This window comes from Aythya marila (assembly GCF_965140915.1).
Source record: "Aythya marila genome assembly, chromosome: 32".
NCBI lineage: Eukaryota > Metazoa > Chordata > Aves > Anseriformes > Anatidae > Aythya > Aythya marila.
Genome location: NC_139073.1, coordinates 822,574 through 850,307, shown reverse-complemented (window position 1 = coordinate 850,307; position 27,734 = coordinate 822,574). Strand labels below are relative to the sequence as shown.

At 55.4% G+C, this 27,734-nt stretch overlaps 3 protein-coding genes across 3 annotated transcripts; all 3 read right to left on the bottom strand.

Annotated features, from left to right (window-relative positions):
• Positions 1-1,295: 1,295 nt before the first annotated feature.
• Positions 1,296-2,240, bottom strand: LOC309889040 (olfactory receptor 10K1-like; the record flags this gene model as incomplete). Its single annotated transcript, XM_082781716.1, has 1 exon — positions 1,296-2,240. The coding sequence occupies one exon, from the start codon at positions 2,238-2,240 to the stop codon at positions 1,296-1,298; it is 945 nt and encodes a 314-aa protein (XP_082637842.1).
• A 1,148-nt stretch (positions 2,241-3,388) lies between these two features.
• On the bottom strand, positions 3,389-25,442 carry LOC309889074 (uncharacterized protein). The gene is made up of 21 exons (XM_082781767.1): positions 25,332-25,442; positions 24,703-24,913; positions 24,474-24,601; positions 23,957-24,066; positions 23,460-23,677; positions 23,098-23,340; positions 22,553-22,827; positions 20,682-20,894; positions 20,454-20,556; positions 20,155-20,327; positions 19,912-19,996; positions 19,451-19,623; positions 19,208-19,292; positions 18,747-18,919; positions 18,504-18,588; positions 18,016-18,215; positions 5,490-5,574; positions 5,029-5,201; positions 4,786-4,870; positions 4,298-4,497; positions 3,389-4,139 (listed from the first exon to the last, which is right to left on the bottom strand). Exons 2-21 carry the CDS (start codon positions 24,893-24,895, stop codon positions 3,984-3,986), a joined length of 3,156 nt encoding a protein of 1,051 aa, XP_082637893.1. The 5' UTR covers positions 24,896-24,913; positions 25,332-25,442; the 3' UTR covers positions 3,389-3,983.
• Positions 14,500-15,960, bottom strand: LOC309889107 (olfactory receptor 10K1-like; the record flags this gene model as incomplete). The annotated part of the gene is made up of 1 exon (XM_082781813.1): positions 14,500-15,960. The coding sequence occupies one exon, from the start codon at positions 15,958-15,960 to the stop codon at positions 14,500-14,502; it is 1,461 nt and encodes a 486-aa protein (XP_082637939.1).
• Positions 25,443-27,734: the final 2,292 nt, after the last annotated feature.

The following is a 27,734-nucleotide window of genomic DNA, read 5'->3' as shown; positions in this document are numbered from 1 at the left end:
GTGCCCTGAGCTCTTTATGGTCCTGGGAGCTTCCCTGCAGCTGCTTTCTCTCCGCATCAAGCAGCTCCAGATCCTGTAGCCTCTCCTGTCCTCATGGGTTCCTTCCTCCCTGTTCTTTCTCTTTTTCATCTTCTGGGGCCTTGCATTGCAGCTCCTGGTCCCTGATTTACTAAGTGCTCTTTCGAAAAGGTTGCGAAAGGTCCCCATGTGGCTTTTGGGGATTGCAGTGCCCTGGTCCCATTCTTTGCTCCATCCCCACCCCCTGCATGGGCTCAGTAGTACTGATTTTACTCAGTAGTAAAATCAGGTCTGGATTTTATACCCACGTACCCCACAATAAAATGAAAATAAATCAGAGGAATAACCTGAGTTCTGCCGCGTCAGAGCTTGCCAGGTTGCAATGTGACATGAAGGTTTGGAGAAAGCGTGCCTGCCTCTGCTGCTGTGACAAGCCCTAGAAATAAAAGTTTCAGGAGCCTTTTGGGTTTTCCTGGTAGTTGCCTTCAACTGACTGGGGCAATCGCCCCTGTGGAGGGAGGGAACCCCAGGGTTTTAAAAACAACTAGTTCGTTGGGGGCTTTTCCTCTTGGAAAAGTTTTACTTCCTTGTTTTGCCAATGCCACTTTCTCATTGATGAAGAGATGACACCTTCGTTTTGGAGGAAAAAACAGGCTTTTGTGGTCAGCTTTGTGCAGCCCAGGATGTGAACACAGCAGATGTGTTAATTCAGCCCCTGGTGAAGGTGAGACAATGCCATTCGAAGGAGCAAAGCCCTTGCAGGAGCTCAGTTCCTTGCGGGCTTTGTTGATGGGCCCCGCAATATACAAACTTGATACATACCATGAATATGGTATTGATACACACCATGAATATGGTCCTGTGCTTGCAGTCTCCTGAAAAAAAATGGAGTTTCCCCTTGAAATATTTTTGACACCTATGATTCTTCTTCACTAATGGACTCGATGACCTTGAGGTCTCTTCCAACCTAGAAATTCTGTGATTCTGTGATTCTGTGTGTGAAATGTCTCAGGTTGTACAGCTGGAAGCTTTGCTGGCACGGGGGTGGAAATTTGGATTTCCATCTTCAAAAAGAAATTGGGTTTCTATATTCAAAAAGGAATTGAAGTTGGTTTTCCCACTAACGCTGTGCCTGGAATTTGTTCATCCTTCTTAGCAGCCGTGCTTTGCTGTCATGGCTTTGCTGAAGATCTGCTGGGAGCCAAAGGGCTTGTGGAAAAGGAGCGATGCTTTTTGGAAGGGGAGGCTGCCGGTTGGAAACTGGCTGGGGACGCTGCTCACCTTGACCTCTTTCCTGGAAAACATTCTGGAGAAATTTGTGTTTTCCTGATGGCTTTGCGGAGAGCTGCTTTGACGTCCTTGTTCCTCAGGGTGTAAATCATGGGGCTGAGCAGGGGGGTGAGGATGGTGTAAGTGACCGAGATCAGCGCGTCCTGGCCCGACCAGGAGCTGGAGCCCGGCCTCAGGTAGATGAGGGAGGCGCAGGCGTAGTGCACGAGCACCACGGCCAGGTGGGCGCTGCAGGTGGAGAAGGCTTTGTGCCTCCCCGCGGCCGAGGGGATGCGCAGGACGTCGGCGAGGATGAAGAGGTACGAAGCCAGGAGCAGCGTCAGCGGGACCATCAGGGCGAAGACGCCCAGCGCCACGATAACGGCCTCGCCGGCGTCGCTCTGCCTGAAGGCCACGCGGAGGACGGGGGAGATGTCGCAGAAGAAGTGCTCGAGCTGTCCGCTGGCCTGGAACGGCGAGCAGAACACCAGGGGGGTGACCAGCTGGGCCACCAGCAGCCCGCTGAGCGCCGACGCGGCCACCAGCTGCGCGCAGAGCCGCCGGGTCATGATGCTGCTGTAGGCCAGCGGGCGGCAGACGGCGACGCAGCGGTCGTAGCCCATGGCCGCCAGGAGGAAGGAGTGGGAGCAGCCCAGCAGGAGGAAGAAGTACATCTGGACGGCGCAGCCCAAGAAGGAAATGGCTTTTCTCTCCGCCACCAAGTCCACCAGCATCTTGGGGACGATCACGAGGGTGTAGCAGGTCTCGGAAAAGGACAGGACGCAGAGGAAGAAGTACATGGGTGTGTGAAGGCTCCGCTCCACCCTTATGACGGTCATGACAGCCGTGTTCATGCTCAGTGTGAGCAGGTAGAGAAGCAAAAACACCCCGAAGAGCAGCTTCTGCAGCTCCGCCAGGCTGGAGAACCCCACGAAGATGAAGTCGGTGGCCATCGTTTGGTTTTCACTGCCCATGGAAGCTTTCCCCAAGCAGCGAGGCCAAAGAGGGACGCAGGAGCTTCAAGGGGGGGTTGTCTGCTGCCGTGCCAAGGAGAATTTGCCCCAGCGCCCCTCAGCAGACCCCTTCCCGGTCTCTGTGCCCCCACCACGGGCTCTGTTCCTGACATTAGCAGGGTGCACGTGTGGGCTCGGGGCTGGTGAGCGCTGCGGGCAGCCCTCGGCCTCGCTGCAGCTCCCGGTGCTCCCCAAGCAACTCAAGGACCCCCGGCTCCCCTCACCAAGCCGCAGTGGCTGTCAGGGTGGGTGCACGGCCACCGGGGCTCACCCGGGGCATGGCAGCCCCCGCGGGGAAGTCCCGTTGCTCGTCTTGTAGCAGGGAAAGCGGTATCTGCAAGGGCAGGTGCTGCGAGGGCAGGCGAGTCACGGGCTGGAAGGTGGGGCAGGGGACGCAAGATGTCGCGGGGGAACTCCTGGAATTGGGGAAAGTGGCTCCTAGGGGCTGCAGGAGGGGGGAAGCGGTGCTGCAGAGCCTCCTGCTCGTTCAAGGGGCACGTGGGCTGTGAGAGGGCGCGGAGCTGTGGCTGACGAGGTGCTGGAGCTGCTGGGGAAGCAGAGCAGGCAAAGCAGGGCTTTGAGCAGCGCAGCCACCTCCGGCTGCAGTCCTGGACCCAGAACGGGGATTATTCCAGCGAGGGGAGAGTGGGGAAGGGTCTTGGCTCCCCTGCAGGACCAAGGGACATGGTGGCCTGGGGTGGCGTGGCTGGGCTGTCCCCTTCCACCCCCGATGGGCGTCAAGCAGAGGGGTTGGGTGGAACAAGGCTCGGACTTCGGGGTCCTGCCACGGGACCTCTCCCTCCCCTCCAGTCCCCGCAATGAAGGTGCAGAAAAGAAATCCGGGGGGCTGGAGCGGGGAAAAGAGCCCTGAAAGCACACGTGCGCTGGCCCGAGGGATGCTCAGGAGTGGAGAGGGCTTGGGGAGCTTTGGCACGCTCGTGGCTGCGGGCTTCTACGTGAGCCCCAGCCCTCCCATCCCCATGGGCAGGGGAACTGCAGCAATTAGCTCCAGAGGTGCACATTAACCCACCCAAGGGCGGTGATGTCCGCACCCCTTGCTAGTTGGTTGCAGTGGGCATAATTAAGAGCCAGCCTCCCTTAGGCAGACCCAAAATACCATTGGCAGCTCTCAGTAATGGCCACGTGCTGAAACCCAGGTTGGAGGATTTTGTATTATTATTATCTTATTTTTATTAATTTTTATTTTTATTTTTATTATTTTTGCATTGCTTTTGCATTATTTTATTATTGCATTACTTTATTATTGCATTACTTTATTATTGCATTATTTTGTCTTTTTGAAAGCAATACACACCCGTAATGAAAGATGAAGAAAGGTCAATGTTGTCAGAGCCAGTGCTGACCCTTGGGTGTACTTTCTGAGCAATGGCAAAGGAGCAGAATCTCCCACCTACGAGCTGATCAGCGAACCCACCCCGCGCCCCTAAGATTACGCTCCCCAGACAATTAGTTTCATTTCCAACTACGTGAAAGCATGAAAGCACTAGCTGGTGCAATGGCAGCGACCACAGAGGTCACTGCCACACCCTGTCGTTTGCAGCAAGGACTTGCAGAGTTTAGCAGAATTGTACTTGGTATCAAGAAGCACGCTACACATCTCTCTTTGTTTCTGTACGGCTTCTAAAGAAAGCCATCACGATCTCATAAATTAAACCAGAGAGGTTACCATTTGAAAAAACCCTTCAACATTATTTCCAAAAGCTGAAACCACATTTTGTATCTGGGGCCATCACCAGATTTGCCACCGGGCTTGGAATTTTGCTGATCCTCAGGGTTGCTCTTCTTCTCGGAGCCACTTGTGGACTTGTTGTCCTGCTCCTGTGAAAATAGTCGGGTTGTCAGCAAGCCCAAAGCCTTCCTGCATGGTGTCTGCAGTGCAAGGGAGCCAAGAAGCAATGGGAGGGAGCCAGGCGGGCCCCCATCACCATTCCTGCCTGCCAGCCACAGCTCTGGGTACATCCTCTCTGCCATGGTACCTTTGATTGATGGTCGTTTTCATTCTCTTTCTCCTCCCGCTTCTTTCTCTGATGAGGCTTTCCATCTCTGAATGACTCATGCTCCTCCATATCGCTGAGTAACTTCAACAACGTCTCTAGGTGTTTGATCTTCCTCTGAACCAGCCTCTTCCTCTCAGCCTCCCTCTCCTGCTCAGCTCTCTCGTACTGGGCTTTCAGATCTATTGAGAGAGAAGCAAAGATGTCTCAAAGGCAGGAGATGAGCCCCAGGCCCCCAAGGAGTACTGTCCCTCCGTGCCGTGCCAGTCCCTCTCCAGGCAGTGGCATTTCTCCAGCCCCAAAATTACTTTCTATCTGCTCGCTACACAGCTCTCTTACTTTGTTTCTGTACGGCTTCTAAAGAAAGACATCATGATCTCATAAATTAAACCAGAGAGAGAAACATTTGAAAAAAGCCTTCAACATTATTTCCAAAAGCTCAAACCACATATTTTATCTGGGGCCATCACCGGATTTGCCACCGGGCTTGGAATTTTGCTGATCCTCAGGGTTGCTCTTCTTCTCGGAGCCACTTGTGGACTTCTTGTCCTGGTCCTGTGAAAATAGTCGGGTTGTCAGCAAGCCCAAAGCCTTCCTGCATGGTGTCTGCAGTGCAAGGGAGCCAAGAAGCAATGGGAGGGAGCCAGGCGAGCCCCCATCACCATTCCTGCCTGCCAGCCACAGCTCTGGGTACATCCTCTCTGCCATGGTACCTTTGATTGATGGTCGTTTTTATTCTCTTTCTCCTCCTGCTTCTTTCTCTGACGAGCCTTCATATCGTTGAGTAACTTCAACAACGTCTTTTGGTTTTCGACCTGCGTCTCATCCAGCCTCTTCCTCTCAGCCTCCCTCTCCTGCTCAGCTCTCTCGTACTGGGCTTTCAGATCTATTGAGAGAGAAGCAAAGATGTCTCAAAGGCAGGAGATGAGCCCCAGGCCCCCAAGGAGTACTGTCCCTCCGTGCCGTGCCAGTCCCTCTCCAGGCAGTGGCATTTCTCCAGCCCCAAAATTACTTTCTATCTGCTCGCTACACAGCTCTCTTACTTTGTTTCTGTACGGCTTCTAAAGAAAGACATCATGATCTCATAAATTAAACCAGAGAGAGAAACATTTGAAAAAAGCCTTCAACATTATTTCCAAAAGCTCAAACCACATATTTTATCTGGGGCCATCACCGGATTTGCCACCGGGCTTGGAATTTTGCTGATCCTCAGGGTTGCTCTTCTTCTCGGAGCCACTTGTGGACTTCTTGTCCTGGTCCTGTGAAAATAGTCGGGTTGTCAGCAAGCCCAAAGCCTTCCTGCATGGTGTCTGCAGTGCAAGGGAGCCAAGAAGCAATGGGAGGGAGCCAGGCGAGCCCCCATCACCATTCCTGCCTGCCAGCCACAGCTCTGGGTACATCCTCTCTGCCATGGTACCTTTGATTGATGGTCGTTTTTATTCTCTTTCTCCTCCCGCTTCTTTCTCTGACGAGCCTTCATATCGTTGAGTAACTTCAACAACGTCTTTTGGTTTTCGACCTCCGTCTCATCCAGCCTCTTCCTCTCAGCCTCCCTCTCCTGCTCAGCTCTCTCATACTGGGCTTTCAGATCTGTTGAGAGAGAAGCAAAGATGTCTCAAAGGCAGGAGATGAGCCCCAGGCCCCCAAGGAGTACTGTCCCTCCGTGCCGTGCCAGTCCCTCTCCAGGCAGTGGCATTTCTCCAGCCCCAAAATTACTTTCTATCTGCTCTTCCTTCTTGGTCAGCTCATGGTCGACTTTGAGGATGGTTCTGGCCATAGACTCTCTCTTCTGGAGGAAATCCTGCAGCGCAGCATCCGCCTGCAGGGACATGGGGAGGGCAGGAGTCAAGGGGTGAAGCAGCAGCTCCAGGCGAGTGGTTTTTTGGGAGGGGGCGGTGGGACGTGGAGCCTCTGCCCTCGCCTCGGAGCTGTTCATGTTCCTACCTTCACCCCCTTGCCAGGCAGTTTCCTGTATTGCTCCACCAGTGCCTGCTGATCTCTTTGGAAGTGCTGGTAGCCCCCCAACATGAAGTAGACCCCGTCATTGATCCGTCTGTCCAAGTCCTGGAAGAGCTCCTGGAGGGCGGCCGTGCACTTCTCGTGGGATACCCGCTCGTTCCGCATCCAGAAATGTTCCTTAAGTGCCTCTAACTGGACCTGTGCAGAAGGACACAGAGGGAAGGCTTCAGCCCAGGTTGAGTGGCTTCCACCTCTCTCAACCAGGCAAAAAAAAAATGCCTGTTGAGCACTGGAACGGGCTTCCCAGGGAGGTTGTGGAGTTTTCTTCCCCATGGAGATATTCGAGATTTATCTGGACGCCTACCTGGGCAACCTGCCCTAGGGAACCTGCTTTGATTCTCGAGGTCCCTTCCAAGCCCTACAGTTCCGTGTGTGAGAATAAAGCCAGGCTGGCAGGGAAACGGGGCTCTGCAGCCTGTGGGGTGATCAGCGGGGAGGTGAAGCCCCCATGGGCTGCAGACAGGGAAGCTAACTCCCGTCGCAACAGCCAGAACCCCCGTGAGATAAACCTTTCCTGCGTATTACTGTCAGGCTTGGTGTCTTCTAAAACCAGCCATTAGTAAAGAACCCAAAGCCCAAAAGTGTTTTCATGAATATAGTTTATAAAAAATCTTTGTATGAATCTACTAATGGCAAGAGGCAGGCCGAGGAGAATCTCCATTCTTTACTGGAAGCAGGGGGCAATGTGACTGCTGAGGTTCTTAACGCCTCCTTTACTAGCCAGACCTCTTATCCTCGGGGTATTCAGCCTCCCGACCTGGAAGTCTGGGGCGGGGGCAGAAGAACCCCCCCACACTTCAGGCTGGGGACCTGCTGCTCCGCCTGGCCAAGTCCATGGGGCCAGATGGGATCCACCCGAGGGTGCTGAGGGAGCTGGCGGTGGGATTGCTGGGCTGCTTTCCATCATCTATCAGCGGTCATGGTCATCTGGGGAGGGCCCTGGAGACGTGCTAACGGGACACCCGTCTATAAAGAGGGTCGTAAGGAGGAGCCGGGGACCTACAGGCCTGTCAGCCTGACCTCGGTGCCAGGGAAGGGGACGGAGCAGGTCTTGATGTGTGACCATGCAGCTGGTGACCGGTCAACAGTGGTGTTCCCCAGGGGTCGGTGTTGGGCCCATCCTCGTTAATATCTCCATGGAAGGCTTGGATGAGGGAACTGAGTAAGTTTGCAGGTGACACCAAGCTGGGGGAAGTGTCGATCTGCTGGAGGATAGGAAGGCCCTGCAGGGGGACCTGGGCAGGTTGGATCGATGGGCAGAGGCCAAGGGATGAGGTTCAACAAGGCCAAGTGCCAGGTCCTGCACTTGGGGCACAACAACCCCATGCAAGGCTACGCGTCTGGGGGCAGAGACACTACAGGTTTGGGGGCAGAGTGGCTGCAAAGCTCTGCAGAGGAAAAGGATTGGGGGTGTTGGTGGATGCTCGCCTGAAAATGAGCCAGCAGTGTGCCCAGGGGGCCAAGAAGGCCAACGGCATCCTGGCTTGCCTCAGGGATAGTGCGGCCAGCAGGACCAGGGAGGTGATCGTCCCCTGCTCCTGCACCTCAAGTGCTGGGTTCAGTTTTGGGCCCCTCACTACCAGAAGGACATCAAGAAATGTTGGACGTGGTGCTTGGGGACGTGGTTCAGTGGGTGACATCGGTGGTAGGGGGACGGTTGGACCAGATGACCCTGGAGGTCTTCTCCTACCCTAATGTTTCTATGATTAGAGGGCACGGCACTGGCCTGGCCAGCAGGGACCACACTGCTCCCCCCAGGCTAGGGGTGACGGTGTCCCCGGGGGGCATCACCTACCGTGAGCTCTGCCTGGAACCGCTCCCTGCTCTCCTCGAAGGCCCGTTCCGTGAAGAGCCGCTTCGCCTCCTCCTCACACCGCGCGTGCAGCTCCAGCAGCTCCTGGGTGGTCTCCGTGGGCAGCCCCTGCTCCATCTGACTCTGGTACAAGGCCACGGCCTCCTTCAGCGCCGCCGAGTTTTCGATCTCTGCCAGCGCCAGCACCGCGCTCTCCAGGCACGGCACAGCCCCTCTCTGGATGGCCTCCACGTAGCTCACCACCAGGGTCCCCAGCCCTGCCAGGGAGGGGTGACGGATCTGCAGCCCGACCAAAACGACCGGGGTCCTGCCCTAACCCCACTGCCAGGGGCCCCTCACGGCCCCGACCTTCTTTTTCTAGCTCTTTCCCAGCCACACGCGACACCTAGGAGCTCCAAACCCAGAGGTAAGTGCCACAGCTGGCACAAAAACGCATCTGTGCCCCCCCCAGCAGCCTTTTGCTCTGCATCTGAGCCTTGTCCCGACACAGTCCCAAGAGCTTGGACCCTCGGGACACCGGTACTCACTGCTCCCCGTTATCTCGTGGCCACCAGGGATGGTCTTGGGGGGACAATTCTGCCCGATGTAGCTGCAGAAGCGCTCCTCCTGCTGCTGGAATTCAGGGTCGAGCATGTTGTCCGGGAGCTCCTCCAAGCGGGGCAGGTCCTTCTTCCTGGCTGGCTGGTCGAAAACGAAGCACTTGCGCTCCGGGAAGAGCTGGCGGATGCATTCCCGCAGCCGGTTGTAGCTCTGGGCCTCCTGGCTGCTCCCTGTGGAGCAACAAGGGGTCAGAAAAAGCCCCCAGGGCTCAGCCTCGCGGTGCCTTCCACCGCAGCCGTGTCTGGGGCTGTACACGTATGCATCCAGCGGCACGGCACCGCTCCCCTACCATCCTTCAACTTCAACGCGTTCTCCAGGTATTCGTCCTCGGAGATTTCCTTCCCGTCCACCTCCAGCTGCAGCGTGAAATCCCGGACAGCCCAGATGAAGGTTGGGAAGAACAGGGCTCGTCTGTCCGAACCCGGCTGCTCTTCTCCTGCCTGCACAGCTCCTGCCTCCTTGGGTGCTGTTTTCACCTGGACACACTCTGACAGCTTCAGCACATAGCTGGGGAGCCGGCTAAGGAAGTGGGGACCTCAGCTCTGAACACAGGGGCACCCGCGGCCCATGAACACTTGGCACTGGTGGAGCCTTTCTGGGGACAGAGGCCAGCCCGGTGCCACCAGGAAGAGGGAGAAAAGCCCCGGGGATACCGAGCAGGTCCCTGGGCACCACTGGGAGGTTTCCTCTCCCCACACAAGGAACTGGGGTATGGGATCCCCGTGGGCCCCAGGCAGGGAGCAGGGGGCACCCCGTGTGCGCCCACAAAGGATACTGCAGGTTGTCCATGGCCTGCTGGTCAATGGTGCCCTTGCTGTTGTAGATCAGGGTGCTGGAGAGCAGCACGGCCAGCACGAAGATCCACGTGTCGTTCTCGGTGTCGCCCTGGAACAACGACCCCAGGTTCTCACCTTATCCAGCAGCCCCATGCAAGACCCCTTCAGGCACGACCCCGAATGCCCGGACCCCGAGTGCTGCCAGCCAGCATCCCATGGCAAAACCATCCCCTGGGGAGACCCCACAGCATCTCCAGGGCTTCCCACATCTCTTTATCCTCAGCTCTTTCACTCTCAGGCTCCCACAACGTGTTCCCCGAGCTCCCCAGTCCTGCTCGGATGCCATTTGCCAGGGAAGCAGAAGAATTTGGCAGCTCGTTCACCCCGCCAGCCCTCTCCTCACTCCCCGGGCTTTCTGCCCCACGGCTTCAGCTCCGGTTCCAGCAGAGGCTCCTTCCTGGAAGGGACTAAACCCAGAAAGCCCAGGCGCGAGGGAAGTCCCCGCTTCTCCCCCACCTTCTCAGTGTCTCCCAGCCCCTCGGTGTCCAGCAGCACCAGCGCGTATCCAGGTTTGCAGGGGTGAGGCACGCACCATATCCAGATTCCTTTGGTGTGCGCCCGCACGCTGGAGCCCAGGGAGAAACCTGGGGGTGCAAAGAGCCTCAGCAGCGTGAAATACCGAGCAGGAGAAGCCGAGCACCTCGGCCAGCCCAGGGGATGTGCACATCTCATCCCCTTCCCTTACCTCTCCTCTGCCCAGCCAGCCTGTTCAGGAGGTAGGACTTGCCGCTGCGGTACGGCCCGGCGATGGCCACCACCACCATGGGCTGCGTGATCTCTGACAGCAGCTGCAGGGCCCCCGGCTGCACCACGAGCCCCTTCCCCTTCTTGTTCTTGATTAGGCAGACGGGCTCCGGCTTCTGGATTTTGGATGCCATTGCTCACAGCCGCGCAGCCTGCTGGGGAGACGGGCTGCTTAGCAAGGCGGGGGCACCCCGCCCCAGGAACATCGTCACCCGACTTCATTTCCCCAAACAAAGCAGAAAGGATGCCCTAGCTTCCTCCCTGCGTACCTCCTCTTTTTACCCCCTCCAGGCTGAAGCTTCGGGGATCTCATGAAGATCTGCACCGTGCCCGATCCCCCCACAGGGTCCGAGCCTGGGGCAGGTACTAGGGGGTCGCACACAGGCTCCCAGCCCCCCCGTTCCCTTTGCTCCATCCCAGAGCAAAGACGGAGCCAACCTCCGCACCTCTCTGTCCTCCCCCCGGCAGGGAGCTCTTCGGCTCGCTGGGGTCCGTGGGATCCCTTTCCTGTGCCCCCTGCCCATAGCTGCCTGCGTGGGGCTGGGGATGAGGGATGGGGATGGGACTCACCTTCAGCTTCCTGGGCCTGCAGAGCTCTGAAACACCTTGGGTGCTGCCTTGTGTCCCCTGCCTTGGTCCAACCCTTCTCTTCCTGTTCTCGGAAATGACGGGGAGGAAAAATAGGAAGCGGAAGACTGACCGTGTGAGATATGTTCATCTGATTCGTGTCAGTATGGAACAATGCTAGGGCCGCATGGTATGATGAATGTGACCTTCTGTCTTACATACCCTTGTATAAGCACAAGTCTAAGAAAAACAGAGTGGTTAATGTATATAATTCTTGTGTCTTGCAAAGGAATGTTTTGGCAATTCGTGTCAATAGAGAGCTTGAAGGGAAATGTATTTCTAGGCTTTTCCTTGAAGTCTCTGATGTCTGGGGGGGTTTCAGAATAACTGCTAACTATTATGACTATTGCATGGGACACTATGCAAGTCTCTGCTATCTGGCCAGGAGATGAAGGAGACGGGGAGAGCTGAAGAACAACTAGAAGACAAAGCTTGCAGGGGATGTTGCACAAGTCTCTGACATACAGCCAAGTTGGACAAAGGAGAAGGACAAGAGGGAGGAAGACTTTGAGCCTTCAGCACGAGAGACCCCCAGAGGGACCCCCGGAGACTGATACGCATGCTCCAGTAGGAGGGTTTGGATTCCAGAAACTAATTATAATAACCCTGTTTTTTTTAGAAGTAGTAATGACTATGTATCAGCCTAGGAGCATAAAAATCAGCTGCTTGATGTAACTGCTGTGCGTCTTGGTGGAGCAGAGACTCCTGGCGCACCCAGCACTGTTTGCTTATCTCTATTCCTTTAATAAATTGTAAACTTTGATTATAGTCCTATTTTGAAGACTGAGCCATTTATTACAACCAGATGTCACGAACACCGTCCTCTGCCTTACCCTTTGGCTGGGATAGGGTGACTTCTCTTACTGCTGGCTGCGACTGCACTGCGTTGGGATGTAGGATGCGAATACTCTTGGCAACTGGGGTGGTTTGAGCCGGAATCACCCAAGTATCTCACTTAGGTGATAAAAAACGGAGGTAAAAGCTTGTGGCTTAACCCAGAGTCACGCTTAGGTGCTAAAAAAGCAAAGCTAAAAACTTGTGGGTTGAGATAAAGACCATTTAATAGGACAGAAAACGAAGGGATAATAACAATGACGTCCCATGGCGTGGGATATCCCTTTGGCCAGGTTGGCTCTGCCGTGTCTCCTCACAGCTTCTTGTGTACCCGCAGCCTCCTGGCTGCTTGGGCAGCACGAGAGACTGAAAAGTCTCTCTGAAAAGGCTTAAGGACTTAGGAGAGCTTTGGGCATCGCTTCGAGGTGCAGAGGGGCACCGGGAGGTGCGGTGTGCCCCGGTCTTTCCTCTGCCAGGAGTCAGAAGATGCTGGTGCATTCCCTCACTGGTTTCTCGGGTGTGCCCAATGCTTTCTTCTTCCTTTCATGCTCTGCCTTTCCCCACATCTCCTCCAGCCAGTCCTGGCCATGGTGAGCGCCCTCCTTTCTCTTGATGGCCTCTGGAGGCCTGGGAGCCCCCAGTCACAAGAAGGTTGATAATAAACAAATAAAAGGAATAATAAAACGATGCTGCAAGTAGATGGAACTGTTTTGCAAGGCAGAGCCGCTGCAAGGGACTTTCCAGAGCGACACTGCAGCGGTACTTGGAGGAGCAGAAATGTCTCCTCATCGTGAGCTTTGATTTGACAGCAGAGTAAAATCTGCTGGATTTTATGGAAGAACAGGTTTTCCACAAGATTCCCACTTGGCCCCATTTTGCCACGGTATTACGGGTGTTGTCACGAACGAGGGAGGCAGCTGCCATTTTCCCAGGAGGAGCTGGTAAATGCAGTGCTCCACTGGGGTTTGGCAAGTTGTTTCGCTTTGTTGTTTGTTTTTGGTTTAGTTTAGTTTGGGTTTTTCTTTCCATTTCATCAGCCCCTAGGTGAAAGCCATACACTTGTTCTGGCCAGAATCCTCAAACACTTCAAAAAGAAATTTAAAAACCCCTTGTGTTTCCTTGAGATCTGAAGGAAGGAAACATCACTGAGCAGTGCAGAAGGCACCCAGTGACTGCAGATAGTCTCAGGACATCCAGCCATATTTTTGTTGTTGTTGTTTTGTTGTTGTTGTTGTTTTGTTTTGTTTTGTTGTTGCTGTTGTTTTGTTTTGTTTTGTTTTTAACAAAGCAATGTCTAGGAGAGGCTTCCCCCTTACCATATGACTGGCAGTGCCTAGGCAGTGCCTATAGGATCATGGAATTATTAGGGTTGGAAAAGCCCTCCGAGATCCAAGGTCCAACTGTCCCCCTACCACCAATGTCACTGACTAAACCATGTCCCCAGGCACCACGTCCAACCTCTCCTTGAACACCCCCAGGGACGGCGACTCCACCACCTCCCTGGGCAACCCGTCCCAACGCCTGACTGCTCTTTCTGAGAAGAAATGTCTCCTCATTTGCCACCGGAACGTCCCCTGGCACAACTTGAGGCCATTCCCTCTGGTCCTATCCCTGGTTACCTGTGAGAGAAGACTGACTCCCCAGCTCCCCACAGCTTCCTTTCACGGAGTTGTAGAGAGCAAGGAGCTCTGCCCTGAGCCTCCCCTTCTCCACACTGAACAACCCCAGTTCCCTCAGCCGCTCCTCATAGGACTTGTGCTCCACAGAGGCATAGAAAATCCAAATACCACCCATGCCCCCCCTCCAGAAGGTGAGGCAGAACTTCTCAAGCCAGACTAGGACAACTTGGGTTCAACCTCTGGTGCAGGCGCTGTCAGCAAAGGTTGCTGGTGCTCGACGAGGGGTGATTAACCTTCCACATCCATGTACACATTCACGATTTTCTGCTTTGGCAGCACCTTCCCAACACCGAGGAGCCAAGGCTCCGGTTTCTCTCACAGTTCTGGTCAGAGCTGTGCGACAAGCCAAAGGCAGGGGGATTTTCCAGAGTGCCGGCTTCAATCCCATTCAAATCTGTTACGGGGTTATAATCACAGACTGCAAAGGAGACCACTGGAGGTTTAGTAAAACAAAATAAAAGCCAGAATGACAACATGACACGTCTCCCCTTGCTGTGTAAGCTGTGAGGGAGTGAGGAGGGCCGTCTCTTCCCCAAGGGATGGGAGCCAAGGGGGGCAAAGCGGCCGACAGCACAGTAGCCTCCCTGGCCAAGAGCAAGCCCCACGGTGCCCGAGTGAGGTGAGCAGGGCAGAACTGGGGACAGAAGCCAGGCTCAACCAACAGCCCAGGTCAGCAGGCAGGTCTGGGCCCAAAACGTCAATCTTTAGGCCCACACCAGGCCCCACGATGGCCAAGGCTGGGAAGTCAGCCTGCGGGCAGGAGCCATGAGCGTGGCCATGGCACGAAACCAGCTCCTCTACAAAATACACCCGTCGAGTTCTGGAAGCCCCAAAGCAAGCTTAAACGGGACCCACAGGCGGGGACTGGGGTGGGTGGAAGCCCCGCGTGAGGCTGCGGAGGCCATCGAGGCCTGCGGCCCCTCAGCGCCCTTGGCCATTGTGGAAAGGCCAGAGACCGAGGAGGTTCCTCGAATCTGCAAAACGGAGATGTTGTTCCCATCTTCCAGACAAGCATGAAGGTGGATGCAGGAACTAAAGACACGTGCTGAATTGGGACGGGATCGGTGAATTCTGGAGGAGATACCGGGGGCGCCTGATGGCGGCCTTCTCCTCAAGGGGGGCTACGGGAAGGCTGGAGAGGGACTCTGTCAGGGAGAGTAGTGGTAGGACAAGGAATAAGGGTTTAAAACCAAAACAGGGCAGATTTAGATTAGATTTGAGGGAGAAATAATTTCTTATGAGGGTGCTGAGGCACTGGGGTGTTGCCCAGAGGAGCCCAAGGCCAAGTTGGATGGGGCTGGGGGCAGCCTGGCCTAGGGGAAGGTGTCCCTGCCCTTGGCAGGGGGGCTCTAGAATCATAAAATCATGGTTTGGGTTATGAGAGACCTCGAATATCATCCAATTCCAACAATTAGATGATCTAATTAGATGAAGGAAGGGAACTCCTAACTGCCTGCTGTGACACAATGTGCACAAGGGGGACGGAAAAGGAGCGATGCTTTTTGGAAGGGGAGGCTTCCAGCTGGAAACATCCACTGGGGACGTAGCACACCTTGACCTCTTTCCTGGAAAACATTCTGCAGAAATTTGTGTTTTCCTGATGGCTTTGCGGAGAGCTGCTTTGACGTCCTTGTTCCTCAGGGTGTAAATCATGGGGCTGAGCAGGGGGGTGAGGATGGTGTAAGTGACCGAGATCAGCGCGTCCTGGCCCGACCAGGAGCTGGAGCCCGGCCTCAGGTAGATGAGGGAGGCGCAGGCGTAGTGCACGAGCACCACGGCCAGGTGGGCGCTGCAGGTGGAGAAGGCTTTGTGCCTCCCCGCGGCCGAGGGGATGCGCAGGACGTCGGCGAGGATGAAGAGGTACGAAGCCAGGAGCAGCGTCAGCGGGACCATCAGGGCGAAGACGGCCAGCGCCACGATAACGGCCTCGCCGGCGTCGCTCTGCCTGAAGGCCACGCGGAGGACGGGGGAGATGTCGCAGAAGAAGTGCTCGAGCTGCCGGCTGGCCTGGAACGGCGAGCAGAACACCAGGGGGGTGAGCAGCTGGGCCACCAGCAGCCCGCTGAGCGCCGACGCGGCCACCAGCTGCGCGCAGAGCCGCCGGGTCATGATGCTGCTGTAGGCCAGCGGGCGGCAGACGGCGACGCAGCGGTCGTAGCCCATGGCCGCCAGGAGGAAGGAGTGGGAGCAGCCCAGCAGGAGGAAGAAGTACATCTGGACGGCGCAGCCCAAGAAGGAAATGGCTTTTCTCTCCGCCACCAAGTCCACCAGCATCTTGGGGACGATCACGAGGGTGTAGCAGGTCTCGGAAAAGGACAGGACGCAGAGGAAGAAGTACATGGGTGTGTGAAGGCTCCGCTCCACCCTTATGACGGTCATGACAGCCGTGTTCATGCTCAGTGTGAGCAGGTAGAGAAGCAAAAACACCCCGAAGAGCAGCTTCTGCAGCTCCGCCAGGCTGGAGAACCCCACGAAGATGAAGTCGGTGGCCATCGTTTGGTTTTCACTGCCCATGGAAGCTTTCCCCAAGCAGCGAGGCCAAAGAGGGACGCAGGAGCTTCAAGGGGGGGTTGTCTGCTGCTGTGCCAAGGAGAATTTGCTCCAGCGCTGCTCAGCAGACCCCTTCCCGGTCTCTGTGCCCCCACCACGGGCTCTGTTCCTGACATTAGCAGGGTGCACGCGTGGGCTTGGGGCTGGTGAGCGCTGCGGGCAGCCCTCGGCCTCGCTGCAGCTCCCGGTGCTCCCCAAGCAACTCAAGGACCCCCGGCTCCCCTCACCAAGCCGCAGTGGCTGTCAGGGTGGGTGCACGGCCACCGGGGCTCACCCGGGGCATGGCAGCCCCCGCGGGGAAGTCCCGTTGCTCGTCTTGTAGCAGGGAAAGCGGTATCTGCAAGGGCAGGTGCTGCGAGGGCAGGCGAGTCACGGGCTGGAAGGTGGGGCAGGGGACGCAAGATGTCGCGGGGGAACTCCTGGAATTGGGGAAAGTGGCTCCTAGGGGCTGCAGGAGGGGGGAAGCGGTGCTGCAGAGCCTCCTGCTCGTTCAAGGGGCACGTGGGCTGTGAGAGGGCGCGGAGCTGTGGCTGACGAGGTGCTGGAGCTGCTGGGGAAGCAGAGCAGGCAAAGCAGGGCTTTGAGCAGCGCAGCCACCTCCGGCTGCAGTCCTGGACCCAGAACGGGGATTATTCCAGCGAGGGGAGAGTGGGGAAGGGTCTTGGCTCCCCTGCAGGACCAAGGGACATGGTGGCCTGGGGTGGCGTGGCTGGGCTGTCCCCTTCCACCCCCGATGGGCGTCAAGCAGAGGGGTTGGGTGGAACAAGGCTCGGACTTCGGGGTCCTGCCACGGGACCTCTCCCTCCCCTCCAGTCCCCGCAATGAAGGTGCAGAAAAGAAATCCGGGGGGCTGGAGCGGGGAAAAGAGCCCTGAAAGCACACCTGCGCTGGCCCGAGGGATGCTCAGGAGTGGAGAGGGCTTGGGGAGCTTTGGCACGCTCGTGGCTGCGGGCTTCTACGTGAGCCCCAGCCCTCCCATCCCCATGGGCAGGGGAACTGCAGCAATTAGCTCCAGAGGTGCACATTAACCCACCCAAGGGCGGTGATGTCCGCACCCCTTGCTAGTTGGTTGCAGTGGGCATAATTAAGAGCCAGCCTCCCTTAGGCAGACCCAAAATACCATTGGCAGCTCTCAGTAATGGCCACGTGCTGAAACCCAGGTTGGAGGATTTTGTATTATTATTATCTTATTTTTATTAAATTTTATTTTTATTTTTATTATTTTTGCATTGCTTTTGCATTATTTTATTATTGCATTACTTTATTATTGCATTACTTTATTATTGCATTATTTTGTCTTTTTGAAAGCAATACACACCCGTAATGAAAGATGAAGAAAGGTCAATGTTGTCAGAGCCAGTGCTGACCCTTGGGTGTACTTTCTGAGCAATGGCAAAGGAGCAGAATCTCCCACCTACGAGCTGATCAGCGAACCCACCCCGCTCCCCTAAGATTACGCTCCCCAGACAATTAGTTTCATTTCCAACTACGTGAAAGCATGAAAGCACTAGCTGGTGCAATGGCAGCGACCACAGAGGTCACTGCCACACCCTGTCCTTTGCAGCAAGGACTTGCAGAGTTTAGCAGAATTGTACTTGGTATCAAGAAGCACGCTACACATCTCTCTGTTTCTGTATGGCTTCTAAAGAAAGCCATCACGATCTCATAAATTAAACCAGAGAGGTTACCATTTGAAAAAAGCCTTCAACATTTTTTCCAAAAGCTCAAACCACATATTGTATCTGGGGCCATCACCAGATTTGCCACCGGGCTTGGAATTTTGCTGATCCTCAGGGTTGCTCTTCTTCTCGGAGCCACTTGTGGACTTCTTGTCCTGGTCCTGTGAAAATAGTCGGGTTGTCAGCAAGCCCAAAGCCTTCCTGCATGGTGTCTGCAGTGCAAGGGAGCCAAGAAGCAATGGGAGGGAGCCAGGCGAGCCCCCATCACCATTCCTGCCTGCCAGCCACAGCTCTGGGTACATCCTCTCTGCCATGGTACCTTTGATTGATGGTCGTTTTCATTCTCTTTCTCCTCCCGCTTCTTTCTCTGATGAGGCTTTCCATCTCTGAATGACTCATGCTCCTCCATATCGCTGAGTAACTTCAACAACGTCTCTAGGTGTTTGATCTTCCTCTGAACCAGCCTCTTCCTCTCAGCCTCCCTCTCCTGCTCAGCTCTCTCGTACTGGGCTTTCAGATCTATTGAGAGAGAAGCAAAGATGTCTCAAAGGCAGGAGATGAGCCCCAGGCCCCCAAGGAGTACTGTCCCTCCGTGCCGTGCCAGTCCCTCTCCAGGCAGTGGCATTTCTCCAGCCCCAAAATTACTTTCTATCTGCTCGCTACACAGCTCTCTTACTTTGTTTCTGTACGGCTTCTAAAGAAAGACATCATGATCTCATAAATTAAACCAGAGAGAGAAACATTTGAAAAAAGCCTTCAACATTATTTCCAAAAGCTCAAACCACATATTTTATCTGGGGCCATCACCGGATTTGCCACCGGGCTTGGAATTTTGCTGATCCTCAGGGTTGCTCTTCTTCTCGGAGCCACTTGTGGACTTCTTGTCCTGGTCCTGTGAAAATAGTCGGGTTGTCAGCAAGCCCAAAGCCTTCCTGCATGGTGTCTGCAGTGCAAGGGAGCCAAGAAGCAATGGGAGGGAGCCAGGCGAGCCCCCATCACCATTCCTGCCTGCCAGCCACAGCTCTGGGTACATCCTCTCTGCCATGGTACCTTTGATTGATGGTCGTTTTTATTCTCTTTCTCCTCCTGCTTCTTTCTCTGACGAGCCTTCATATCGTTGAGTAACTTCAACAACGTCTTTTGGTTTTCGACCTCCGTCTCATCCAGCCTCTTCCTCTCAGCCTCCCTCTCCTGCTCAGCTCTCTCGTACTGGGCTTTCAGATCTATTGAGAGAGAAGCAAAGATGTCTCAAAGGCAGGAGATGAGCCCCAGGCCCCCAAGGAGTACTGTCCCTCCGTGCCGTGCCAGTCCCTCTCCAGGCAGTGGCATTTCTCCAGCCCCAAAATTACTTTCTATCTGCTCGCTACACAGCTCTCTTACTTTGTTTCTGTACGGCTTCTAAAGAAAGACATCACGATCTCATAAATTAAACCAGAGAGAGAAACATTTGAAAAAAGCCTTCAACATTATTTCCAAAAGCTCAAACCACATATTTTATCTGGGGCCATCACCGGATTTGCCACCGGGCTTGGAATTTTGCTGATCCTCAGGGTTGCTCTTCTTCTCGGAGCCACTTGTGGACTTCTTGTCCTGGTCCTGTGAAAATAGTCGGGTTGTCAGCAAGCCCAAAGCCTTCCTGCATGGTGTCTGCAGTGCAAGGGAGCCAAGAAGCAATGGGAGGGAGCCAGGCGAGCCCCCATCACCATTCCTGCCTGCCAGCCACAGCTCTGGGTACATCCTCTCTGCCATGGTACCTTTGATTGATGGTCGTTTTTATTCTCTTTCTCCTCCTGCTTCTTTCTCTGACGAGCCTTCATATCGTTGAGTAACTTCAACAACGTCTTTAGGTTTTCGACCTCCGTCTCATCCAGCCTCTTCCTCTCAGCCTCCCTCTCCTGCTCAGCTCTCTCATACTGGGCTTTCAGATCTGTTGAGAGAGAAGCAAAGATGTCTCAAAGGCAGGAGATGAGCCCCAGGCCCCCAAGGAGTACTGTCCCTCCGTGCCGTGCCAGTCCCTCTCCAGGCAGTGGCATTTCTCCAGCCCCAAAATTACTTTCTATCTGCTCGCTACACAGCTCTCTTACTTTGTTTCTGTACGGCTTCTAAAGAAAGACATCATGATCTCATAAATTAAACCAGAGAGAGAAACATTTGAAAAAAGCCTTCAACATTATTTCCAAAAGCTCAAACCACATATTTTATCTGGGGCCATCACCGGATTTGCCACCGGGCTTGGAATTTTGCTGATCCTCAGGGTTGCTCTTCTTCTCGGAGCCACTTGTGGACTTCTTGTCCTGGTCCTGTGAAAATAGTCGGGTTGTCAGCAAGCCCAAAGCCTTCCTGCATGGTGTCTGCAGTGCAAGGGAGCCAAGAAGCAATGGGAGGGAGCCAGGCGAGCCCCCATCACCATTCCTGCCTGCCAGCCACAGCTCTGGGTACATCCTCTCTGCCATGGTACCTTTGATTGATGGTCGTTTTTATTCTCTTTCTCCTCCCGCTTCTTTCTCTGACGAGCCTTCATATCGTTGAGTAACTTCAACAACGTCTTTTGGTTTTCGACCTCCGTCTCATCCAGCCTCTTCCTCTCAGCCTCCCTCTCCTGCTCAGCTCTCTCATACTGGGCTTTCAGATCTGTTGAGAGAGAAGCAAAGATGGCTCAAAGGCAGGAGATGAGCCCCAGGCCCCCAAGGAGTACTGTCCCTCCGTGCCGTGCCAGTCCCTCTCCAGGCAGTGGCATTTCTCCAGCCCCAAAATTACTTTCTATCTGCTCTTCCTTCTCGGTCAGCTCATGGTCGACTTTGAGGATGGTTCTGGCCATAGACTCTCTCTTCTGGAGGAAATCCTGCAGCGCAGCATCCGCCTGCAGGGACATGGGGAGGGCAGGAGTCAAGGGGTGAAGCAGCAGCTCCAGGCGAGTGGTTTTTTGGGAGGGGGCGGTGGGACGTGGAGCCTCTGCCCTCGCCTCGGAGCTGTTCATGTTCCTACCTTCACCCCCTTGCCAGGCAGTTTCCTGTATTGCTCCACCAGTGCCTGCTGATCTCTTTGGAAGAGCTGGTAGCCCCCCAACATGAAGTAGACCCCGTCATTGATCCGTCTGTCCAAGTCCTGGAAGAGCTCCTGGAGGGCGGCCGTGCACTTCTCGTGGGATACCCGCTCGTTCCGCATCCAGAAATGTTCCTTAAGTGCCTCTAACTGGACCTGTGCAGAAGGACACAGAGGGAAGGCTTCAGCCCAGGTTGAGTGGCTTCCACCTCTCTCAACCAGGCAAAAAAAAAAATGCCTGTTGAGCACTGGAACGGGCTTCCCAGGGAGGCTGTGGAGTTTTCTTCCCCATGGAGATATTCGAGATTTATCTGGACGCCTACCTGGGCAACCTGCCCTAGGGAACCTGCTTTGATTCTCGAGGTCCCTTCCAAGCCCTACAGTTCCGTGTGTGAGAATAAAGCCAGGCTGGCAGGGAAACGGGGCTCTGCAGCCTGTGGGGTGATCAGCGGGGAGGTGAAGCCCCCATGGGCTGCAGACAGGGAAGCTAACTCCCGTCGCAACAGCCAGAACCCCCGTGAGATAAACCTTTCCTGCGTATTACTGTCAGGCTTGGTGTCTTCTAAAACCAGCCATTAGTAAAGAACCCAAAGCCCAAAAGTGTTTTTATGAATATATTTTATAAAAAATCTTTGTATGAATCTACTAATGGCAAGAGGCAGGCCGAGGAGAATCTCCATTCTTTACTGGAAGCAGGGGGCAATGTGACTGCTGAGGTTCTTAACGCCTCCTTTACTAGCCAGACCTCTTATCCTCGGGGTATTCAGCCTCCCGACCTGGAAGTCTGGGGCGGGGGCAGAAGAACCCCCCCACACTTCAGGCTGGGGACCTGCTGCTCCGCCTGGCCAAGTCCATGGGGCCAGATGGGATCCACCCGAGGGTGCTGAGGGAGCTGGCGGTGGGATTGCTGGGCTGCTTTCCATCATCTATCAGCGGTCATGGTCATCTGGGGAGGGCCCTGGAGACGTGCTAACGGGACACCCGTCTATAAAGAGGGTCGTAAGGAGGAGCCGGGGACCTACAGGCCTGTCAGCCTGAGCTCGGTGCCAGGGAAGGGGACGGAGCAGGTCTTGATGTGTGACCATGCAGCTGGTGACCGGTCACCAGTGGTGTTCCCCAGGGGTCGGTGTTGGGCCCATCCTCGTTAATATCTCCATGGAAGGCTTGGATGAGGGAACTGAGTAAGTTTGCAGGTGACACCAAGCTGGGGGAAGTGTCGATCTGCTGGAGGATAGGAAGGCCCTGCAGGGGGACCTGGGCAGGTTGGATCGATGGGCAGAGGCCAAGGGATGAGGTTCAACAAGGCCAAGTGCCAGGTCCTGCACTTGGGGCACAACAACCCCATGCAAGGCTACGCGTCTGGGGGCAGAGACACTACAGGTTTGGGGGCAGAGTGGCTGCAAAGCTCTGCAGAGGAAAAGGATTGGGGGTGTTGGTGGATGCTCGCCTGAAAATGAGCCAGCAGTGTGCCCAGGGGGCCAAGAAGGCCAACGGCATCCTGGCTTGCCTCAGGGATAGTGCGGCCAGCAGGACCAGGGAGGTGATCGTCCCCTGCTCCTGCACCTCAAGTGCTGGGTTCAGTTTTGGGCCCCTCACTACCAGAAGGACATCAAGAAATGTTGGACGTGGTGCTTGGGGACGTGGTTCAGTGGGTGACATCGGTGGTAGGGGGACGGTTGGACCAGATGACCCTGGAGGTCTTCTCCTACCCTAATGTTTCTATGATTAGAGGGCACGGCACTGGCCTGGCCAGCAGGGACCACACTGCTCCCCCCAGGCTAGGGGTGACGGTGTCCCCGGGGGGCATCACCTACCGTGAGCTCTGCCTGGAACCGCTCCCTGCTCTCCTCGAAGGCCCGTTCCGTGAAGAGCCGCTTCGCCTCCTCCTCACACCGCGCGTGCAGCTCCAGCAGCTCCTGGGTGGTCTCCGTGGGCAGCCCCTGCTCCATCTGACTCTGGTACAAGGCCACGGCCTCCTTCAGCGCCGCCGAGTTTTCGATCTCTGCCAGCGCCAGCACCGCGCTCTCCAGGCACGGCACAGCCCCTCTCTGGATGGCCTCCACGTAGCTCACCACCAGGGTCCCCAGCCCTGCCAGGGAGGGGTGACGGATCTGCAGCCCGACCAAAACGACCGGGGTCCTGCCCTAACTCCACTGCCAGGGGCCCCTCACGGCCCCGACCTTCTTTTTCTAGCTCTTTCCCAGCCACACGCGACACCTAGGAGCTCCAAACCCAGAGGTAAGTGCCACAGCTGGCACAAAAACGCATCTGTGCCCCCCCCAGCAGCCTTTTGCTCTGCATCTGAGCCTTGTCCCGACACAGTCCCAAGAGCTTGGACCCTCGGGACACCGGTACTCACTGCTCCCCGTTATCTCGTGGCCACCAGGGATGGTCTTGGGGGGACAATTCTGCCCGATGTAGCTGCAGAAGCGCTCCTCCTGCTGCTGGAATTCAGGGTCGAGCATGTTGTCCGGGAGCTCCTCCAAGCGGGGCAGGTCCTTCTTCCTGGCTGGCTGGTCGAAAACGAAGCACTTGCGCTCCGGGAAGAGCTGGCGGATGCATTCCCGCAGCCGGTTGTAGCTCTGGGCCTCCTGGCTGCTCCCTGTGGGGCAACAAGGGGTCAGAAAAAGCCCCCAGGGCTCAGCCTCGCGGTGCCTTCCACCGCAGCCGTGTCTGGGGCTGTACACGTATGCATCCAGCGGCACGGCACCGCTCCCCTACCATCCTTCAACTTCAACGCGTTCTCCAGGTATTCGTCCTCGGAGATTTCCTTCCCGTCCACCTCCAGCTGCAGCGTGAAATCCCGGACAGCCCAGATGAAGGTTGGGAAGAACAGGGCTCGTCTGTCCGAACCCGGCTGCTCTTCTCCTGCCTGCACAGCTCCTGCCTCCTTGGGTGCTGTTTTCACCTGGACACACTCTGACAGCTTCAGCACATAGCTGGGGAGCCGGCTAAGGAAGTGGGGACCTCAGCTCTGAACACAGGGGCACCCGCGGCCCATGAACACTTGGCACTTTGTGGGCACTGGTGGAGCCTTTCTGGGGACAGAGGCCAGCCCGGTGCCACCAGGAAGAGGGAGAAAAGCCCCGGGGATACCGAGCAGGTCCCTGGGCACCACTGGGAGGTTTCCTCTCCCCACACAAGGAACTGGGGTATGGGATCCCCGTGGGCCCCAGGCAGGGAGCAGGGGGCACCCCGTGTGCGCCCACAAAGGATACTGCAGGTTGTCCATGGCCTGCTGGTCAATGGTGCCCTTGCTGTTGTAGATCAGGGTGCTGGAGAGCAGCACGGCCAGCACGAAGATCCACGTGTCGTTCTCGGTGTCGCCCTGGAACAACGACCCCAGGTTCTCACCTTATCCAGCAGCCCCATGCAAGACCCCTTCAGGCACGACCCCGAATGCCCGGACCCCGAGTGCTGCCAGCCAGCATCCCATGGCAAAACCATCCCCTGGGGAGACCCCACAGCATCTCCAGGGCTTCCCACATCTCTTTATCCTCAGCTCTTTCACTCTCAGGCTCCCACAACGTGTTCCCCGAGCTCCCCAGTCCTGCTCGGATGCCATTTGCCAGGGAAGCAGAAGAATTTGGCAGCTCGTTCACCCCGCCAGCCCTCTCCTCACTCCCCGGGCTTTCTGCCCCACGGCTTCAGCTCCGGTTCCAGCAGAGGCTCCTTCCTGGAAGGGACTAAACCCAGAAAGCCCAGGCGCGAGGGAAGTCCCCGCTTCTCCCCCACCTTCTCAGTGTCTCCCAGCCCCTCGGTGTCCAGCAGCACCAGCGCGTATCCAGGTTTGCAGGGGTGAGGCACGCACCATATCCAGATTCCTTTGGTGTGCGCCCGCACGCTGGAGCCCAGGGAGAAACCTGGGGGTGCAAAGAGCCTCAGCAGCGTGAAATACCGAGCAGGAGAAGCCGAGCACCTCGGCCAGCCCAGGGGATGTGCACATCTCATCCCCTTCCCTTACCTCTCCTCTGCCCAGCCAGCCTGTTCAGGAGGTAGGACTTGCCGCTGCGGTACGGCCCGGCGATGGCCACCACCACCATGGGCTGCGTGATCTCTGACAGCAGCTGCAGGGCCCCCGGCTGCACCACGAGCCCCTTCCCCTTCTTGTTCTTGATTAGGCAGACGGGCTCCGGCTTCTGGATTTTGGATGCCATTGCTCACAGCCGCGCAGCCTGCTGGGGAGACGGGCTGCTTAGCAAGGCGGGGGCACCCCGCCCCAGGAACATCGTCACCCGACTTCATTTCCCCAAACAAAGCAGAAAGGATGCCCTAGCTTCCTCCCTGCGTACCTCCTCTTTTTACCCCCTCCAGGCTGAAGCTTCGGGGATCTCATGAAGATCTGCACCGTGCCCGATCCCCCCACAGGGTCCGAGCCTGGGGCAGGTACTAGGGGGTCGCACACAGGCTCCCAGCCCCCCCGTTCCCTTTGCTCCATCCCAGAGCAAAGACGGAGCCAACCTCCGCACCTCTCTGTCCTCCCCCCGGCAGGGAGCTCTTCGGCTCGCTGGGGTCCGTGGGATCCCTTTCCTGTGCCCCCTGCCCATAGCTGCCTGCGTGGGGCTGGGGATGAGGGATGGGGATGGGACTCACCTTCAGCTTCCTGGGCCTGCAGAGCTCTGAAACACCTTGGGTGCTGCCTTGTGTCCCCTGCCTTGGTCCAACCCTTCTCTTCCTGTTCTCGGAAATGACGGGGAGGAAAAATAGGAAGCGGAAGACTGACCGTGTGAGATATGTTCATCTGATTCGTGTCAGTATGGAACAATGCTAGGGCCGCATGGTATGATGAATGTGACCTTCTGTCTTACATACCCTTGTATAAGCACAAGTCTAAGAAAAACAGAGTGGTTAATGTATATAATTCTTGTGTCTTGCAAAGGAATGTTTTGGCAATTCGTGTCAATAGAGAGCTTGAAGGGAAATGTATTTCTAGGCTTTTCCTTGAAGTCTCTGATGTCTGGGGGGGTTTCAGAATAACTGCTAACTATTATGACTATTGCATGGGACACTATGCAAGTCTCTGCTATCTGGCCAGGAGATGAAGGAGACGGGGAGAGCTGAAGAACAACTAGAAGACAAAGCTTGCAGGGGATGTTGCACAAGTCTCTGACATACAGCCAAGTTGGACAAAGGAGAAGGACAAGAGGGAGGAAGACTTTGAGCCTTCAGCACGAGAGACCCCCAGAGGGACCCCCGGAGACTGATACGCATGCTCCAGTAGGAGGGTTTGGATTCCAGAAACTAATTATAATAACCCTGTTTTTTTTAGAAGTAGTAATGACTATGTATCAGCCTAGGAGCATAAAAATCAGCTGCTTGATGTAACTGCTGTGCGTCTTGGTGGAGCAGAGACTCCTGGCGCACCCAGCACTGTTTGCTTATCTCTATTCCTTTAATAAATTGTAAACTTTGATTATAGTCCTATTTTGAAGACTGAGCCATTTATTACAACCAGATGTCACGAACACCGTCCTCTGCCTTACCCTTTGGCTGGGATAGGGTGACTTCTCTTACTGCTGGCTGCGACTGCACTGCGTTGGGATGTAGGATGCGAATACTCTTGGCAACTGGGGTGGTTTGAGCCGGAATCACCCAAGTATCTCACTTAGGTGATAAAAAACGGAGGTAAAAGCTTGTGGCTTAACCCAGAGTCACGCTTAGGTGCTAAAAAAGCAAAGCTAAAAACTTGTGGGTTGAGATAAAGACCATTTAATAGGACAGAAAACGAAGGGATAATAACAATGACGTCCCATGGCGTGGGATATCCCTTTGGCCAGGTTGGCTCTGCCGTGTCTCCTCACAGCTTCTTGTGTACCCGCAGCCTCCTGGCTGCTTGGGCAGCACGAGAGACTGAAAAGTCTCTCTGAAAAGGCTTAAGGACTTAGGAGAGCTTTGGGCATCGCTTCGAGGTGCAGAGGGGCACCGGGAGGTGCGGTGTGCCCCGGTCTTTCCTCTGCCAGGAGTCAGAAGATGCTGGTGCATTCCCTCACTGGTTTCTCGGGTGTGCCCAATGCTTTCTTCTTCCTTTCATGCTCTGCCTTTCCCCACATCTCCTCCAGCCAGTCCTGGCCATGGTGAGCGCCCTCCTTTCTCTTGATGGCCTCTGGAGGCCTGGGAGCCCCCAGTCACAAGAAGGTTGATAATAAACAAATAAAAGGAATAATAAAACGATGCTGCAAGTAGATGGAACTGTTTTGCAAGGCAGAGCCGCTGCAAGGGACTTTCCAGAGCGACACTGCAGCGGTACTTGGAGGAGCAGAAATGTCTCCTCATCGTGAGCTTTGATTTGACAGCAGAGTAAAATCTGCTGGATTTTATGGAAGAACAGGTTTTCCACAAGATTCCCACTTGGCCCCATTTTGCCACGGTATTACGGGTGTTGTCACGAACGAGGGAGGCAGCTGCCATTTTCCCAGGAGGAGCTGGTAAATGCAGTGCTCCACTGGGGTTTGGCAAGTTGTTTCGCTTTGTTGTTTGTTTTTGGTTTAGTTTAGTTTGGGTTTTTCTTTCCATTTCATCAGCCCCTAGGTGAAAGCCATACACTTGTTCTGGCCAGAATCCTCAAACACTTCAAAAAGAAATTTAAAAACCCCTTGTGTTTCCTTGAGATCTGAAGGAAGGAAACATCACTGAGCAGTGCAGAAGGCACCCAGTGACTGCAGATAGTCTCAGGACATCCAGCCATATTTTTGTTGTTGTTGTTTTGTTGTTGTTGTTGTTTTGTTTTGTTTTGTTGTTGCTGTTGTTTTGTTTTGTTTTGTTTTTAACAAAGCAATGTCTAGGAGAGGCTTCCCCCTTACCATATGACTGGCAGTGCCTAGGCAGTGCCTATAGGATCATGGAATTATTAGGGTTGGAAAAGCCCTCCGAGATCCAAGGTCCAACTGTCCCCCTACCACCAATGTCACCCACTAAACCATGTCCCCAGGCACCACGTCCAACCTCTCCTTGAACACCCCCAGGGACGGCGACTCCACCACCTCCCTGGGCAACCCG